A 15,810-nucleotide genomic window follows, 5' to 3' on the forward strand; every position below is an offset into this window, starting at 1 on the left:
GAGCCCTGCCATGTTCCTCTGGCCTCTGCTCTTCTTTGCACACTTCACTCATTTCCCCATGCTACTTATACCCTGGTCAGCTGTCACTCCACCCACTTAGTCCTTGTACAAAGTCTCAGGTGCAGCTTCTACAGGAGCCAACTCCTGGCTTTGATCCAGCCCTCCTCATTGCAAGGAGCAAAGGTCACTTGTCTTGAGCTGTCTCTAGAGTAGCCCTGAGAAGCAGGAGCCATCAGCCAATCTTCCCAGGAGAAGCTGTGCTGAGGGACGGAGCAGTGAGCCGGCTGTGGAAGGGAGGCAGGCTGCCTCCTGGCCCTACTGGGCTTGACCCGCTCAYAGCCTTTCTGCTTGTTCCCGTATAACATCAGTGGCAGGTTAAACCCATTCCCTTTAGCTGCCTTCCAGAGATCCTCCAATGGACCTGCACAAGGCTACACATCTTCCAAACAAATTTTCCCTCTCTCATCATCCCACCAAAGACTGGCAGAGCAAACCACCACTATTGCTTGCTTGCAGAAGGAAGTGGGCCTGCATAGACTGCACCTGACTCCTCTGCTGCTCAGGCTCTCCATCCTGTTGGATGCTGTCTCCACCCTTGTGCTTYCTCTGTGGATTGTGGTGTGCATTCCCAGTGTGCACGTGCATCTGTGCCATGATGGAGTGCGGAGCAGCTACTCCATCTGAGATCTATGCAGAAGCTTCCTGAGTGGAGCATTGCTTCTCCCAGGACTGCAGGAAGGTGCCCTAAGTTGTCGTCCTGCAGAGAGAAGTGCAGTCCATGTCTGTTTTCTCACCATATTCAACCATAGCTCCTACATTATCAGTTCCTGAACGCTCTGTTTGTTTTCACACCCAACTTGGTGTTTGCACAAAGGGCCATTCTTCGTGTTACACACGGAATTAGGCTTCTCTTTGTTTTCCCGTGGAGTGGGGGCATGACAGAACGATCTGCAGTAAGTTTAATTGACTGTGTAATAATAAATACATTGGCATTTATGTTGTTTATTCACTCCATTAAGTATTTCAGTCATTTTGAGGTCATGTCAGCACAAAATATCAACTTGCTGAAGCATTGGTAAAAATGATTAAAGAGCTAACAAGGTTGCAGGGTGGGACATACTCAGCCTTGTCACTGCCTGTATCAGAAGCTGGGCAAGCCAAGCTCACCTTCTGTGATTCACTTTCTTATCAGTAAAAGAAAACTAGTGACAACCATTGTAAGGGGATTTGTCAGTGAAAAATCCGATCTGAGTATGAAGTTTCTTTTATTTTGATCCACTTGTTTGATCATCTGCCAACCTGAGATTACCCTGCTTCGGAGCATGAGGAAAGTCCTTGAAAGGTGCTGTTAGAGTGTTGGGGAGTAGCAGGAGCGCCCTGCACCACAAAGTCACACAAATGGGACCTGAGGGACACAGCAAGGCTGGAGATGCAGGGGCTTTCCCGCCAGGGCACAGGCCCACAGCATCGGAGCAAGGAGGCAGAGCTGGGCGAGTGGCAGGAATGGGAGCCAGGCACAGTCCTGGGGCTGCCAGCTGAGTCCAAAGTGCTGAGGCTCGTCTGAGGCCAAGTTCTGAAGTCCAGGCATCAAGGGCAGGCAAGTGCAAGGCCATGCCTGAGCATGACAGCAACATAGCTTAAGCAACAAGCAAGGTGAGAGTTGAGTTTAAATGCAGCTGTGACATGAAGTGGAGAGGTCCCAATGAGGCTTCTCATGTCCCTCTTTGAGAAACTTGCTTTTCTTCCCAGCAGCCCAACCCCAGTTTACAGATGAACTGTATCAGAGCTAGCCTTGAGCCATGACACCCAAACCCAAATCAGGAAAGAAAGCAGACTCAGAACTCTGACACAGCAAATTGTGTCTTAACAAGGCTGAGGCAGGATTCTGAGTGGCCTCTGCCCTATGGATTGTGCTGCTGTTTGCCCTAAACATCATTTAATAATCACCCGATCAGACATGAGGGTGACCAGAGAAACAGACTTTTGGTTGGCTCAGGAGGCTGTGCTCAGTCTCACTGCAGCCCAGGTGTAGGTGAGCTAGGATTAATGGTTGCAAGAGGTATAGTAAGAGGTGGCAGCTGACTCTTCCCTAAGTGTCTGCAGTGAGCTGGAAGCTGCATGTGCCTTCTCTGGTCAGATTTTTTGGGACAGTGTGGGAACTCTTGTATCTTTAAACCTCTTCACGGATCTATGGGGAACCATGAGCTATTTTCAGCTATGTCATGTGATATATGAAGTCACTCCTTTCTTTCCAAGCCTGTAGAAGGTTCTTTGGTCTAGACTCTTGAGGTCTAAGCCCTGAAGTTCCTGAGCCAGGGCTCTCTTGTAAGCAGTGCATGGTTGTTTCATGCAGTTTGGTTAAACTGCATTCAGGATGTAATCTAGGCCTATATCTATTATCTAGGCCTATCCTATATCTAGGATTTAGGCCTATGGAATAAAACTGTGAAATTAGAGAAGTGCTTAAAGCTGTTGGGTTTCAGTCCAAAGATCTGATGTGCTACAGCTGTCTTCAATTTAGATTTTGTGGCTTGTATGGTATTTCTTTATGAACAAAATCATGCTTCAAAGTCTTCTTCCTCATAATGTCAATGATGAAAGATGGACTTTGGTGTTGCTTGTCTCTTGAACATTTTTGACCAGAAATACTTGGGACTTTATTTTCTACTATAGCTATACTGTGTGTTGCCACCAAGGAAATCACTAACAATAATAACAGAAAAGTTTGTGTTGGTTTAAAGGTTGAGTTGTAATGTTAAAACTTATGAAAGTCCCTATATGAGGTTGTATGTCTTTTGAGCTTTGATATTTCCTGTCTACACACTGGTCAAGGATAAAACTGRACTAAAGATAAAGGTAAAATCAGCTTTGCAATAGACAGTTGAAATTAAAATACATAAAGTAGTAAATATTTGTATAAAGTTGTGGGTTGGGCTATTTTGTCAGTAAGCTAACTCTGTTGGCTAACTCTTCGGAATTTTTAATTCAAAATGGACACTTCCACCAAAACATTACTTAATCTCAACCTTTAGTATCAAGATTTCATTCAGTAGTACACTTCATTCACTTAGTACACAGGACTTCAGACTACTGGCCTAACTAGTTAATGATTTATCTGTGATGTTTATGACTTTTGAGAGAAACAAATAAAGCCTTTTAAGGAGTTAGGAACYTTTCTCAGCACCAAATCTGGCCCTACTGCACTGGGACTCTAAGGGTCAAGAGATAGTGAGTAATGGAGAAATACTASCTATATCTTACTAAGATACTCTGTAAACATTCTCAAAAATGAAATGGGTAAGTCTGACAATGTATTCAGTGATGGCAATAGTAATGGAAGAGTAGAAATGTAATAGTGCTGAACACTGCTAATTTAGGAATTTCTATGATTCTAACCTAATGTCTGGGAAGGGCACACAGTAGACCAAAGCTAAAACTTTTGCCTTAGCTTTGGAGCTTGTCAAAATGACATAAGAAAATTCTCCCCTACCCTACCACCGAGGGATAACTCTTCATATCAGTCAGTTCTCAAACTGATACAAACTTTCAGGCCACAAACTCTAGAAAAGATCTTTGCCCTTCCTCTCAAACAAATATTTATGTGATTAAAAAACAGCCTTGTATGTAATTAATATAAAGCACATTACTGAGCATTGAGTAACAGCTCATTTGTTTATCTAATCTTCTCTGTGTTGAACAATAAGAAGGACATATAAAATTCTTCATAGACTCAAATGACTTAGACTTTTCAGTTTGTCTCAAACTAATTTCTAACTAACTGATGAGGAGGTAATATTGAAATACTATAAAGCTTAACAAAATGTGTAAGATCTCTCCATACACAGATACTTCTGGTCTTACAGGGCCAACTGCTGAACATTGTCATCCCCTAGAGCCAGGAGATTCTGTATATATTAATGTTTCAGTAGAAGAACACCTTGAAGCCAGAGTGGAAAGGACCCTACCAAGTGCTGTTAATCACTTTGCACTGAAGTGCAAGGACTTGCCTATTCACATTGCAGTGCAAGAGAATTCCACCAAAAGAAAAGACATTACTTTTTTGGAGGAACACAGATCACCCAGTGGTTAGGTCATTATACATATAGCAGTCAACTTAGAGTTTACAATTTAGGTGTAGGTAGTTGTTGATAGAAATGTTTTAGTTAATAACAGGTATTCCTTATTTGGCTACATGTGCTAATATTTTTTAAATATAAATGCAACATATTAGACTAATTTTTGGGGGGATTAGAGGAAAATATAAATGATGTTCTGTCAGGAACTATGTCAGGAAGATAGATGGAGTTTGTGCAACTTGCTTGGGTATCTAGGACTTAAAACAGTATATGGATTTTGTATAACTGTCTGTGCTATAGCAGTTTTTATATTTTTTTCCTAAGTGTTTTTTGTAACTGTTGTCTTGATGGATGATTCCAATTTAAACACCAAAAGGTCAAAGATGTACAGAGTATCTCCTTTGCTGTGGAGTACTGGAGTACTCCTTTACCTGGAGTTCAGTGTTCAGTTCTGGGCACCCCAGTATAGGAAGGACGTGGAGCTTCTGGAGAGGGTCCAGAGAAGGGCAACCAGGATGATTAAGGGAATGGAACATCTCTCGTATGAAGAGAGGCTGAGTGAGCTGGGCCTKTTTTCTCTGGAGAAGAGAMGGCTCAGAGGGGATATGATTAATATGTATAAGTTCAGGAAGGGAGAATGCAGGGAGGAAGGGGACAGGCTGTTCTCACTGGTGGCCAGCGATAGGACGAGGGGTAATGGCCACAAGCTGAAACACAAGAAGTTCCGTCTCCAGGTGAGGAGCAACTTCTTTACTGTTAGGGTRACAGAGCAGTGGAACAGGCTGCCCAGGGRGGTTRTGGAGTCTCCTACTCTGGAGGTCTTCAAAACCCGCCTGGATGCCACCCTGTGCCACATGCTCTAGGTGTGCCTGCTTGAGCAGGAAGGTTGGACTAGATGATMTGTAGAGGTCCCTTCCAACCTTAAATATTCTGTGAATCTGTGTGAATCTGTGATTCTGTGAATCTGTGCTAGAAGCTCTGAGCAACAGAAGCAAGAAGTAGATATGTTTCTATGTTTATGCTCATATCAATTGAATAAGGGACTGTAGAGTCAAAAGCAGATGAGAAGGCAGCATGGCCCAAGCAATGAGAGTCCCTGTCTAGGAGCCTTGAGCACCTGGACTCTGCAGTTCTTCTACCACACTTTAGATACAAGACTGGTACTCCCCAAGCAGGGCAGTTGTGGCAGTTTGTGTGTGTATATATATGATTATGTAAGGCATTTTAAGTTTTATGTACTATTTAGGGATTTAAGAGGCAATTGTTAAGTATTCTAGCACTGAATTGTCCATTTAAAACAGGCTCCAACCAGCCTCAAGGCAAAAAACATGTTTAACATGCCATAAAAGGAAAGCTTTTTTGGTTATGACCTTCGGTTGTTTAAGAAGTTTCTCAAATAAAAAAGAAAGTACATAAATGACTTTGTTTCTGCTTGGTAGGTGGAGATTATGTAGGTGAGGCTTACTGTCACCTTTGTTCCATGTGCTCTCTCCTATAGCTAGCTATAGTAAAATATAGCTGTATAAAATGGGTCAGAGCAGATCTATATAAAATATAAATTTTMTATGTTCTATAAATCTGTTGCGACCTAACCCAAGTGTATTGAGAATTTCCTCAAAAGTAGAGATGGAAATGGTGGCCTGCTTCTCTGAATCCCCATTGCAGGAGGCCTGTCCGCAACTCCATGGGAGTGAGTCATTCCAGCTGGTAGACAGGAMTGTGGATGTGTGTCTTCCAAAGCATGGCTGCAATCAGACCACTCTGGTCAAGGGCAACAGGGACCACAAAGCCACATATCCATGTCCTGTTCACTCTTACCTTACAGTCCACTCTGCAGAAGCTACTTTTGGCTAGGACACCACCCTGGTATCTTTTAGTCTTCATGCTCAGAAGCTTGATCCCGTCTCACTCCCATCCTTTACCACTGAGCCCTCCTCTTCAGCCCAGCCTGTGTTTCTCAGGTTCTGCTGTTGCTTTTCCATTCTTCTGACATTTTTTTCCTTCCCTAAATCCTCCTAAATTGTGTCTGACTTTACTGAATGGAGCACATTTTTCCTCTGTTACATGAGTCACCAATGCTTTTAGCCTGATCTGGGCTTATGTTTAACCCTGATGACCTTCTTATATTTGGTTAGAAGGATATTAAGATGAGATAATAGGCATTTCTTAACCTAATCACCCATAGGAAGGAAGGTTAGGTAACAATAACATGGATGGAGAACCGGTCTCTTCTCTCTATGTGTCTTAACTTGATAACTCTTTACTTCTTTGAACTTCTGAGCTGAGTTTAACATATGGTGAAGGTCCAAGGACAGTTTAAGTTCTAACACCTAGTGAAAAGAGGCAATCAGGCAGTTACACAGTCCTGGTTAGGTTCTTAGTGCTCCAGCTTTTTTTTTAAGAGGTCTGTTTTTGGCCAGACTTTACACCTACTTAGCTAGATCATTAGATCATTCAAGGAAGGAACACTAATCCGTGGAAACTTGGCAACTTTACTGCCCCTTCTCACTTGACCATTTTAAAAAATATTGATCAACACCTTTTAACTGCTGCCTTTCATATCCCAAGTATAGACACAGCACAACAGATTGGGAGTTATTTTCAGACACTGTAAGCTCAATTCAATTGCCTGAACATAGACACAAGCCCACTGCCCAGGAGACTTTGTGATGTGGCTCCCTGCCCAAAGTGTCAGGAAAGGTGCAGAGAGACAGCATGGAGACAGATCCTTCCTTGCAAATGTAAAGGGAAAGTACAACAGCTCTGGCTAAGCCACTCCACACGAACTTCTCAGGAAGTGACTCTGTTGAAGAGGGAGAAGAAAACTAAGATGGCCTGGGCACTGTCTACTCAGAACTAGACTTGTAGAGGTCAGCACAGCCATGACTCCTACAGAAGTCCATAGCATGAGAAGTCTGTTGGACACACCTAAATTCTGGTGCAATGCCAAGGGTTTTCTGCCATTAAGGATGACAGGAGAGCCAGTTGCAACTGCAGAGCCTTGAAAACCTTTGCACAGACCTCAGCCAAACTAGGTGGTGATTTTCTCAAGTAAATGTTTCTCTAAAAAGGATTTACAGCATTCAGACTCTCCATAGGACCTGACTTGGGCCACGGAACTTGGATCCAGTGTCAGCTAGGAGCCTCACCTTGTCTTCAGAAGAACTTTTCTGGGATAAATCCATCCTGTAAGGGTAATCAAGGGACCTCAATCACCTGCAGACAGCGGCACAGCAGTGTTGGTAGCACTAAGAACCAACCAGGGTGACAATCCCATACAGCAGACCACCACCAGCCTCTTTCCCACCTCCTTCAGGGAGGAATTGGAAGATGCCCTGAGAAAAACCTATGCACAACCAGGTAGGAAGTTTGGGKTTTTTTCCCCAATATTATATTTACTAAGAGGGATGTCTGAGAATGATCTCTTGTTTGTCACAAAAAGATATACCCTTGTCTTACGTACATTTATGGTTTAATGATCAGCTTGTGGTTTTCTTGGRTGGACATCAATGGGGTATAATGAGAGAGCAAGATAAGGCCTGCAAGGGCAGTTGACTTGATAGATGGTGAGAATGCTGGGAAAACAAGACCGTAATAATAGTAATAATGATAATAAACTCCTTTGCAGCCCCTCTTCTTTGTTAAAGGCAAAATGTGTGACCTTTCTCCTAGAAGTGTTTTACCAGCTCTCATGGACTACTCAGTGGTATGGGGAGAGCTCAGCCTCTCAGACATCAGGACATCTGTCTGAAATACTAAGTAACAAACACACCAAAGAAAGACACAGGACAAAAAGATCTTAAGCTTGTAGTAAGATTTCCTTTTATTGTAAGGAAAAGCTCAGCTTCATCTCCTGTTTCTGAGTGTCACACTCCTAGAAACGGGCTGGATATTAGATCTGTACGTCACATGGACAACATAAGGAAACAGGAATATGTCACAAAAAGGACCCAGGATCTCTAAACTACTGCAAAACGTACATGCAACAAGTAATCAACAAGTCTGACAGAATGCTAATGTTTAATTAGCACCAAACACTTATACTCTTGGTAACTATTTTGCAAAATTCCTCTACTCAAGTGGGTCATAAAACAGGGCAAGGGAAAAATCCCATATTTGCTTTGGCTTTGGGAGACTTGGCATTTGGGGGAAGGGTACCCCGGCAGTCTTTTTAATTGAAGTTGCCAAAAATGAACTAAGAAATGTGTCTTCATAACAAAGAAGTGAWTATATAATAAGGGCAGTAACCTAGGTTGTAACACTAGTAGCTTTACTGCTATCCTATACGCATTGCTGCCTGAAACCAAGGAGCCCTTTGGACTTTRAGGATCCTTCTAGTACACTTCACACCATTTTGTTTATAGCAACCTTTCTTTATAATTTCTTATCTATTTTCCCCACACCTTCAGTGTACAAAAAGCTTCAGTCAAGTGCATTACAACCATCTCCATGAACTATGCAAGCTACAAACCGCAAAGTGGGTAGAAGTTATGGACAAAAATGCTTGGGGGAAAAACCCAAACAGGTTTATAGTTAAACACTGTAGCACTGCAAAGCTAGGCAAGCTCAGAAACAGGTCTCACTAAGCAGTACTAGATAGGYCTCTTATCATATACATTAGGAGGAGGTCATCAAGGTCTCTATGTTGCTGAGGAAATAAGGCACRTGGGTATGCCAGTATAGGCATGTGTGTGAATTTGTGTTTTTGGTAGTGGTGTTCTTGTTTTTTTCTGCATTTCTCTGTCATCTCCAGGCAACCTCACAACATGTAGCTAACGAGGCTTGCAAAACAATTTATAATCCCCTGTTTCCTGCCTCCAGAGAGCTGCCTGACGGGCTGTGCCCGCAGCACTCGGGCTGCTAAATGAAAACACTTCTCGGGGCTGTTCGCAGAGAGGTTTTTCCCCCTACACTGCCCTCATTTCCTATGTGTCTTCACTTACGTCTGCCTTGCAGCAGAGGAGCGGGGCCCGCGGTGTGGGGCCCAGGCCGGGCGCGGGCCGGCCGGCCCCGGAGGGCTGTACCCGGCCGGCCCGTCCCCGGCCAGCGCCGCAGAGGCCGCCCCACTCGCGTGGCTCCGGGCGGGCATGGCGGCGCTGCGGGCCCGCACCGTGCTGCTCACCGGCTCCAACCGCGGCCTGGGGCTGGAGCTGGTGAGGCAGCTGCTCGGCGGCCCTCGGCCCCCGGCCTGGATCTTCGCGACGTGCCGGGACCCCGAGGGGCCGCGGGCGCAGGTCAGTGCGCGGCTGCCCCTGCCGCCCGCTCCCGCGGAGGCGAGCGGCCGCCCCGGGCCCGCGGGCAGCTCCGTGGTCGCGGCTGCGGGGCAGACCCAGCCGCAGGTCGCGCTCGGTGGCATTGAGGCCCTRCGCGTTCAGGCACAGATTATCACGCGGCTGCAGGTCGCTCGTGAGCGGGAGCAGCTGAAGGACTTGGCCGCCCGGGCCTGGGCGGCAGGCGCAGGGCGCTGCGCTGCCCTGGGGCTAGGCTGGGTGCTGCCTCTCCCCGGCACCGGGGAGGGGACCGGCAGCCACCCCGCTGGGCAGCCCGGGGCTGCTCCGAGCTCCTCCGCTGCACCCAGCCGTTGCAGCGAGCGCTGCCGGCGGCGGCCCTGCCTCTGAGCGCGGGCAGCTGGCGTTGGGAATGTGCTCAGAGAAGTTAGACAAAAAGAAAAGTCGTGCTTTGAGTTTCATGCCACTCRTGCTTGCACCAAGTGCTGTCTGTAGTGCGTGTTTGGTATGAAAGCCCTTTTGAGAAACCTCTTATGAAGCTGGCAGAGGTGAGAGAAGCGTTWCTAAATCCCTGTTATTGAGCTCCCCCGATGAGCTAGCTGAGGTTACGCAGGCCATGCTGCAACCCACCCTCTTCCTCTCCCCCCGTCTCGGGGCCGTTGCTGCGGCTTGCGCGAGGCAGGCTTTGCGGAGGGGCCGTGATGCACCGAATCGCAGCTTGGCCACGGGCAAGGGCTGGTGTAGGGTGTGTGAGCAGCACGGCTTGGGGAGCCCTGCGGAGACCCCTCCTTTCTTGCCCTGTTCTTCCCCGCTAAGTGCTGAGCTTGGGTAGTTACTGATGGGATCAAAGAGCTTGTCTGCATGGCTGGACTGGAGCCAATTTCTTCAAGAGGGTCGCTGCTCTCAGGCACAGGATGTTTCTTTAAGCCTTGTTCAGCTGAGCAGCCTTTTCCAGGTGCTGCTGAAGTCAAGGACCGTGGGGGACAGAGTAGGGTGACCTGTAGCGAAGGCAGAGCCAACTTCACTCCTGCCCCTTCATGGCTGGGTCAGATATTTAGGGGTGAGTTGGGCTATACTTACCCTCGGGAGATGTGAGGTTCCCAATGCCAGCAGCTGGACAAAACACATCATGAGAGGAAAAATGAATTTTGATCACTGCAAGCCCTTTAGAAGTATTTTCCATGGCTTCCTGAGTCCAGAGGGAATGTGGGAATGCAGGGGCTGATGGTGAAGCACAGAGCTCCAGGGGAAAACTGAACTTGGAACCAGACCCGTGACACTCCCACTCTACACTGATAGGATGAGCGCAAGGGATTGCAGCAGCTCATGAGAYATCACTGATTTTCATTTCCTGTTAGAGATTTTTAATTAGCTGTAAAAGATAATCATTTGGCCACATTGAATATGGTGGTTTGTTTTCCAACACATAAAACTTGCCGTAGTAGAAGAAAGCAAAGTTAAAAACTGCAAAGCTGAAAGTTTCCTTTTGGCTTTTATCCTTTATAAAAAGTTTTTCTGAACTCTTTATCCCTGGGCAAAAGCAATCAATGAAAAATTGGCTAAGTGCTTCATTTCACTTCACTGGCCAAGATGTAGTGTACAGAGCAGGGTGGGACCTGAGATTGTGCTGTTGGTTCCACCTAAGCATTCCCCAGCCTTCGAGGCTGACAAGGCACATAGGACAGTGCTCCAATGCTCCTTGGTCAGTGCTGCCAAACACAGCAACATTCAGGGCTGAACAAACCACTCTTGGTCCAGGGAAAGGTCTGTGAGATCTTGCCCAGCTCCACACCTCCTTATTTATTCTGTTTTCTCAGGGTTTTCACAGATTTTCACAAGGTTTTCCCAGGCAAATTTGTCTACTACATGTTAATGCACTTAACCATTTTAAGCCAATTACAAGGGGCAAATCTCCAGKATCATGTAGGGGGAAGCAGTGTTGCTGTCTGTGTAGTTTTTTATTCTATTTTTATACAGTGCTGTATTCTCATTTCTCTATTTTCATGCAGGGCTATATCTGGCATGTGTGTGAAGATGCTTTAGATGCAGGTCCCAAACTGTGTTTTGCTGCCTTCACATTCATCAGCCATGCCCAGCAGGACCTTGTGGAAACTGAAACAGGCCTGGATCCGCACAGTGCCCTGCTCTTTAGTTAAAGATACCTGGATGAAAATGCAGGGCCAGGGAGTGGCCTATGATCCTTGTGGTGAGAAATGCTGAACAAATAGGAAAGCCAAGTACAGGGTTGCACAGAGGCTAGTCACCTGCAGCAGCAAGAATGATGCCCAGCATCAGGATTGGCAGGAATTAACTCCTAGTCATTCCCAACTGCCTTTGGGAGACTCTTCTGACCTTATTACCCAGTGGTTTGCATCATTTCCCAGATAAGCTGATGCTTAATTATTTATCCCCATCCTTTGATGAGGATCTAGCTGTGTCGTRCATGCAGCTCAAGCAGATTTGAAAGAGTGGCCACAGCATCTTGCATCTGTGCCTGCATTTTGCTCTGTTTATGTGGCTGTTGCCTCAGGGAGCCCAGGAATACCTGAACACCTAGACAGGCCCCATGTGCACCCACTAGTTGCACATTTAGTGCACATTTAGTGCACATTAGTGTTGACTAATCTTGTCCCTCTGGCCTGGGGTGAAGGCAAGGCCCACTGGAAGATGTTTCCCTTAGGGAGGACCATGGCTGCGGCCTTGATTGTTTCTGTGTTTCCTTTTTGTAGGAGCTGAGGGATCTGGCATCCAAGCATCCCAACCTGGTCCTTGTGAAGCTGGGTAAGTGCACTCTGCCTCTGAATGGATGTGGCACTGCTGCCCACAGGGTCTCCCTCCGTTTCTCCCTGCCCACCTACAGCCTCTATACTGGGCTCCAGTTCTTAAGAGCTGCCCGACACTTGGGCTTTAAGCACCATTGCCCCAAGTGCAGTTCCTCTGGACTTACCTCAACCCCTGTGTCCCCTTGTCCCTAGTACACTGCTCCTGGGAGCCCCCATGTCCTGTGGGCACAGGACTGGATGGCCCAATCCTGGGCTTCTCCAAYTCTTGCTAGCAGAACAGGACCCAGCACAGCCCACATGGAGATTCTTCCACGGTTCACTTTGCCTTGTGGCTCTTCAGAATAAGGAGGGATTACCCTCTGAGGGGAGGCCGGGAGTGCTGGTGGCCATAGTGACCCAGCAGGGAGGGCACTATAGCACTGCCACTGTAGGGGTGTCTCCAGGGTCACCCCGGGGGACACGCTTGAACTGATGGGAGCAGAACACCCTAAACTCTCTCTGTGGAGCAGAGGAGCCATAGCGCCCATGGGTCTGAGCTCTGAGGTGGTTGCACAGCTCCATCTGCTGTCCACGGATGGCAGACAGAGATGATGTTCTGTGTCTTCTCCGCCTCTGCCCCTTGGGTGCGCTCTGGATGCAGAGATTCCAAAAATCCTCAGCACTCAAAAATCAGACATTCCCCTGGCAAGGGTGCTGCTAACCAAGGTCAGGCCTTTTTCTCAAGCACTCCTGTTGAGTCCCAGCAAGACAGGCTTGTTGATGGCCAGCCCCAAGTGGTGCCAGTGGGAGAATGGGCTGTCCTGGGGTTCATTTTTCTGCATCAGAAGCCAAATTTGGAGCTCTCCTCTATAAGGAGGATCCAACCAGCACTGGAGAGGCCAGCAGGCATCCTTGGGGTCTGTGAATGGCTCTCCCAGGACAGCAAGTGCTGTTTTAGAATCAGCATTGCTTTCTGATTGCATCCTGTGCAGAGACACAGGGTGTAAGTGCCATTGTCCAGCCATACATCTTGACTTGGGCCAGGGCCATGGTGCTTCCTCTGCCCCAAAAAAAACCCTCCAGTGTGAGATTTCCATAGAAGCATCCGTCACGAGCATGGTCAGTCCCCACACAGCCCCTAGGCTGCTACAGGGAAATGGAGGCACCTCTGCCAGGGGGTTATTGGGTCAGACATGGCTCTCAAACCTTGTCTTCTGTCTCTGCAGATGTTGCAGATCCCACAGCCATTACCAATGCGGTGAAGATTGTGGAGGCGAAGCTGAGTGGCACAGGCCTGAATCTGCTGATAAACAATGCTGGGATTTATGCCCCTGTGACACTGGACACGGTGGACTCTGAAGAGATGATAAGGGCATACAAGACCAACGCAGTGGGGCCACTGCTGATGGCCCAGGTAACCCTGGGGTCAGAAGTCTCCATAGAGGGGGAATTTGGCCTAGCTGAGCATAAATTTGGCTGCAGCCTGAGATACAGAGACCTTATCCATCCTGCACCTCTCTGGAGGAGCCTGGTTGAGGCTTAGAGAGAGGCAGCACAGACCCTGCAGGACAATCTAACTTTGTTTCTCTGACGCTGTGGAGCTGGAGCATTAGGCACCACTTTTCTGTGCTGAAATCAAGGCCAAAGCATGGAGCTAAACTGCCCGTCTGTGCTTCGCCCTGGCAGCAGCTTCCTCGGCGTAGGAGCTTCCCTTTCATACTGCAGCTGTTTGGCAGGGAGTTTCCTATATCTTCGACCACACACTTTTTGTTATTGATGGCCAAAAGAGATCCTAGCTTACTCTGCAAAGAGTCCCGGGAGGGAGGGGGCAAGGCCACTGCAGCAAAACACCCCAGTTCCCACTGCTCTTCATCCTCCCTGCTGCAGAGAGGCTAAGCTGCAGTTGCCAGAAATGGATCTTGCCCAAGGCACAGGCAACCCATGATGCTGCTTCTCTGCAGGCCTTCCTTCCCCTGCTTAAGAAGGCTGCCCGGGAGAGCACGGACAAGGGACTGAGCTGCAGCAAGGCAGCCATCGTCAACATCTCCACCGTKATGGGCTCCATTGAGAGAACTGCTGAGTCCTTCTTCAAGCCCGTCATCTCCTATCGCTGCAGCAAGGTATGGAGACCGGGGTCCTGCAAGCTCAGGAGGAGCAAGGGCCTTGGCAGGCCTGGTCTCAGGGTGGCACCTGATCTTGCCAGATGGAGGGACTTAACTGTACCAATCGCAGCCTGAGCTCTCTGGGCATCTCCATGTTCATGCTTGACCCCTGCTCACTGAAGGAAGACACAGGCTCTGTGTTGTCTCCTGGAGACTTGTTTATTCCCCCTTTGCCTTCAACAACATTGGAGGGGAGACATGGAGGCATTGGAGGGTAGTCTGTTGTGTGGCACTTTCTACTGCTAAGTGCTGCCTGCTGCTTATGCTCCCTTCCTCTTCCAGGCTGCCCTCAACATGCTCACCAAGTGCCAGGCCCTGACCTATGGGGAGACCGGAATCCTCTGCGTGGCGCTTCACCCTGGCTGGGTGAAAACCGACATGGGCACTCAGGAGGTGGGTTCTTGGCAGGGATGAGGGTCAAGTCAGTGTGTGTGGTTACTGCCCTGCTCAGCTGGCCTCCTGGCCCAAGCAGCCTCCATCCAAGCTACCAGTGAGCGTGTGGTACCTGTTACCTGCTCACAAACCTGCCCTGTCCCACCTCCTTTGGCTCTCACTCAGAGTCTGGGCAGAAGGAGCCTTGCTGTGGATGTGCACCCGCTGGGTGCATGCAGGTGGATGGCCAGCAGTGGCTGTGTCRTGTCAGTGCTGCTCCTCACCCATGCCCGTTGCTGGATCCTTGCAGGCTGACCTGACAGTGGACACGAGCGTGCGGGGGATGCTCTCCATACTGCCGATCCTGTCTGAGAAGCACAGCGGAAGCCTGCTCAACTGGGAAGGCAAAGTTATCCCATGGTGAGAGGCAACACAGCACAACACTGCCCGTCCCCATAGGAGGCCACGTCATGACAGGAGACCCCAGGTGCACTGAATCACCTGYTCACCCTTCTGACCTTCAAGAGAGCTGCCTGGGATGGCCCCAGTCCGTGTGGCACAGTCTGTGATCCCTATGCCAGAGTTACTAATAAACATAAAGCAAGCACTAGTACCTGTGCCTTTGCCCAGCTGCAGTGTCCTTGCAAGGCTCTCTGCCCTGGCCTGGAGCCGGCCTGTGCAAAAAATAASCTGGCATTATAGCAGTCTGCCTGCCTGACCCGGGGCAGCTCTGAGCACAAGGAGGGCCCCACGGGCTGTTTAACTAGCACAAAGTCCTGTTATCTTCCATGGCCCTGAGTGCACATGGCCCAGCCTGGTTTCTCTGTGTCTCCACCCAAAGCGAATGGTGCTTCTGCTAGTGGGGAAGCTGTTAAGGTAGGTACCTTARCACCTGACCACCTGCAGTAGGTAGGGCTTCTGCATGAGTTGAGCAGCCCTGGACTACATGAATGTGCCCAGGAGGTGGTAGCATCTCCAAAGAGAAGGATTTGGGGGCAGTACGTGATTTTCCCAGCTTTAGAAAACTGGAGGTCTCTGCCTCCATCCTCTGGGAAGAGCTTTTGCTTGTCGGGAGGGATTCTGGGAGAAGGAGCTGGGGGCTCCTTCAAAAGCAGGCCAAGTCTCAGTTACACATGAATTACAGGAGAAGAAAGGCCAGCATTCTCCACTGCTGCTTCTTCCAGAGGCTGCCACATCTCCTGGCTAATCT

At 48.3% G+C, this 15,810-nt stretch overlaps 1 protein-coding gene across 2 annotated transcripts in view; it reads left to right on the forward strand.

Moving 5' to 3' along the window:
* The window catches only part of LOC112943289 (C-factor-like), a 24,502-nt gene extending 9,290 nt beyond the window's left edge, over window positions 1-15,212 (forward strand). Inside the window, exons 3-8 of one of the 2 annotated variants that reach the window (XM_026034440.1) lie at window positions 11,314-11,510; window positions 12,034-12,085; window positions 13,293-13,480; window positions 14,028-14,186; window positions 14,511-14,621; window positions 14,911-15,212. In XM_026034440.1, the coding sequence (XP_025890225.1) occupies window positions 11,499-11,510; window positions 12,034-12,085; window positions 13,293-13,480; window positions 14,028-14,186; window positions 14,511-14,621; window positions 14,911-15,024 (636 nt within the window). In that variant the 5' untranslated portion in view covers window positions 11,314-11,498 and the 3' untranslated portion in view covers window positions 15,025-15,212. Of the gene's footprint in view, window positions 1-9,162; window positions 9,311-11,313; window positions 11,511-12,033; window positions 12,086-13,292; window positions 13,481-14,027; window positions 14,187-14,510; window positions 14,622-14,910 lie in introns of those variants that run through there. The other variant, XM_026034439.1, reaches the window with a different exon arrangement.
* Window positions 15,213-15,810: the final 598 nt, after the last annotated feature.

This window comes from Nothoprocta perdicaria, unplaced genomic scaffold (genome assembly GCF_003342845.1).
Source record: "Nothoprocta perdicaria isolate Ctin4 unplaced genomic scaffold, notPer1 scaffold_143, whole genome shotgun sequence".
NCBI lineage: Eukaryota > Metazoa > Chordata > Aves > Tinamiformes > Tinamidae > Nothoprocta > Nothoprocta perdicaria.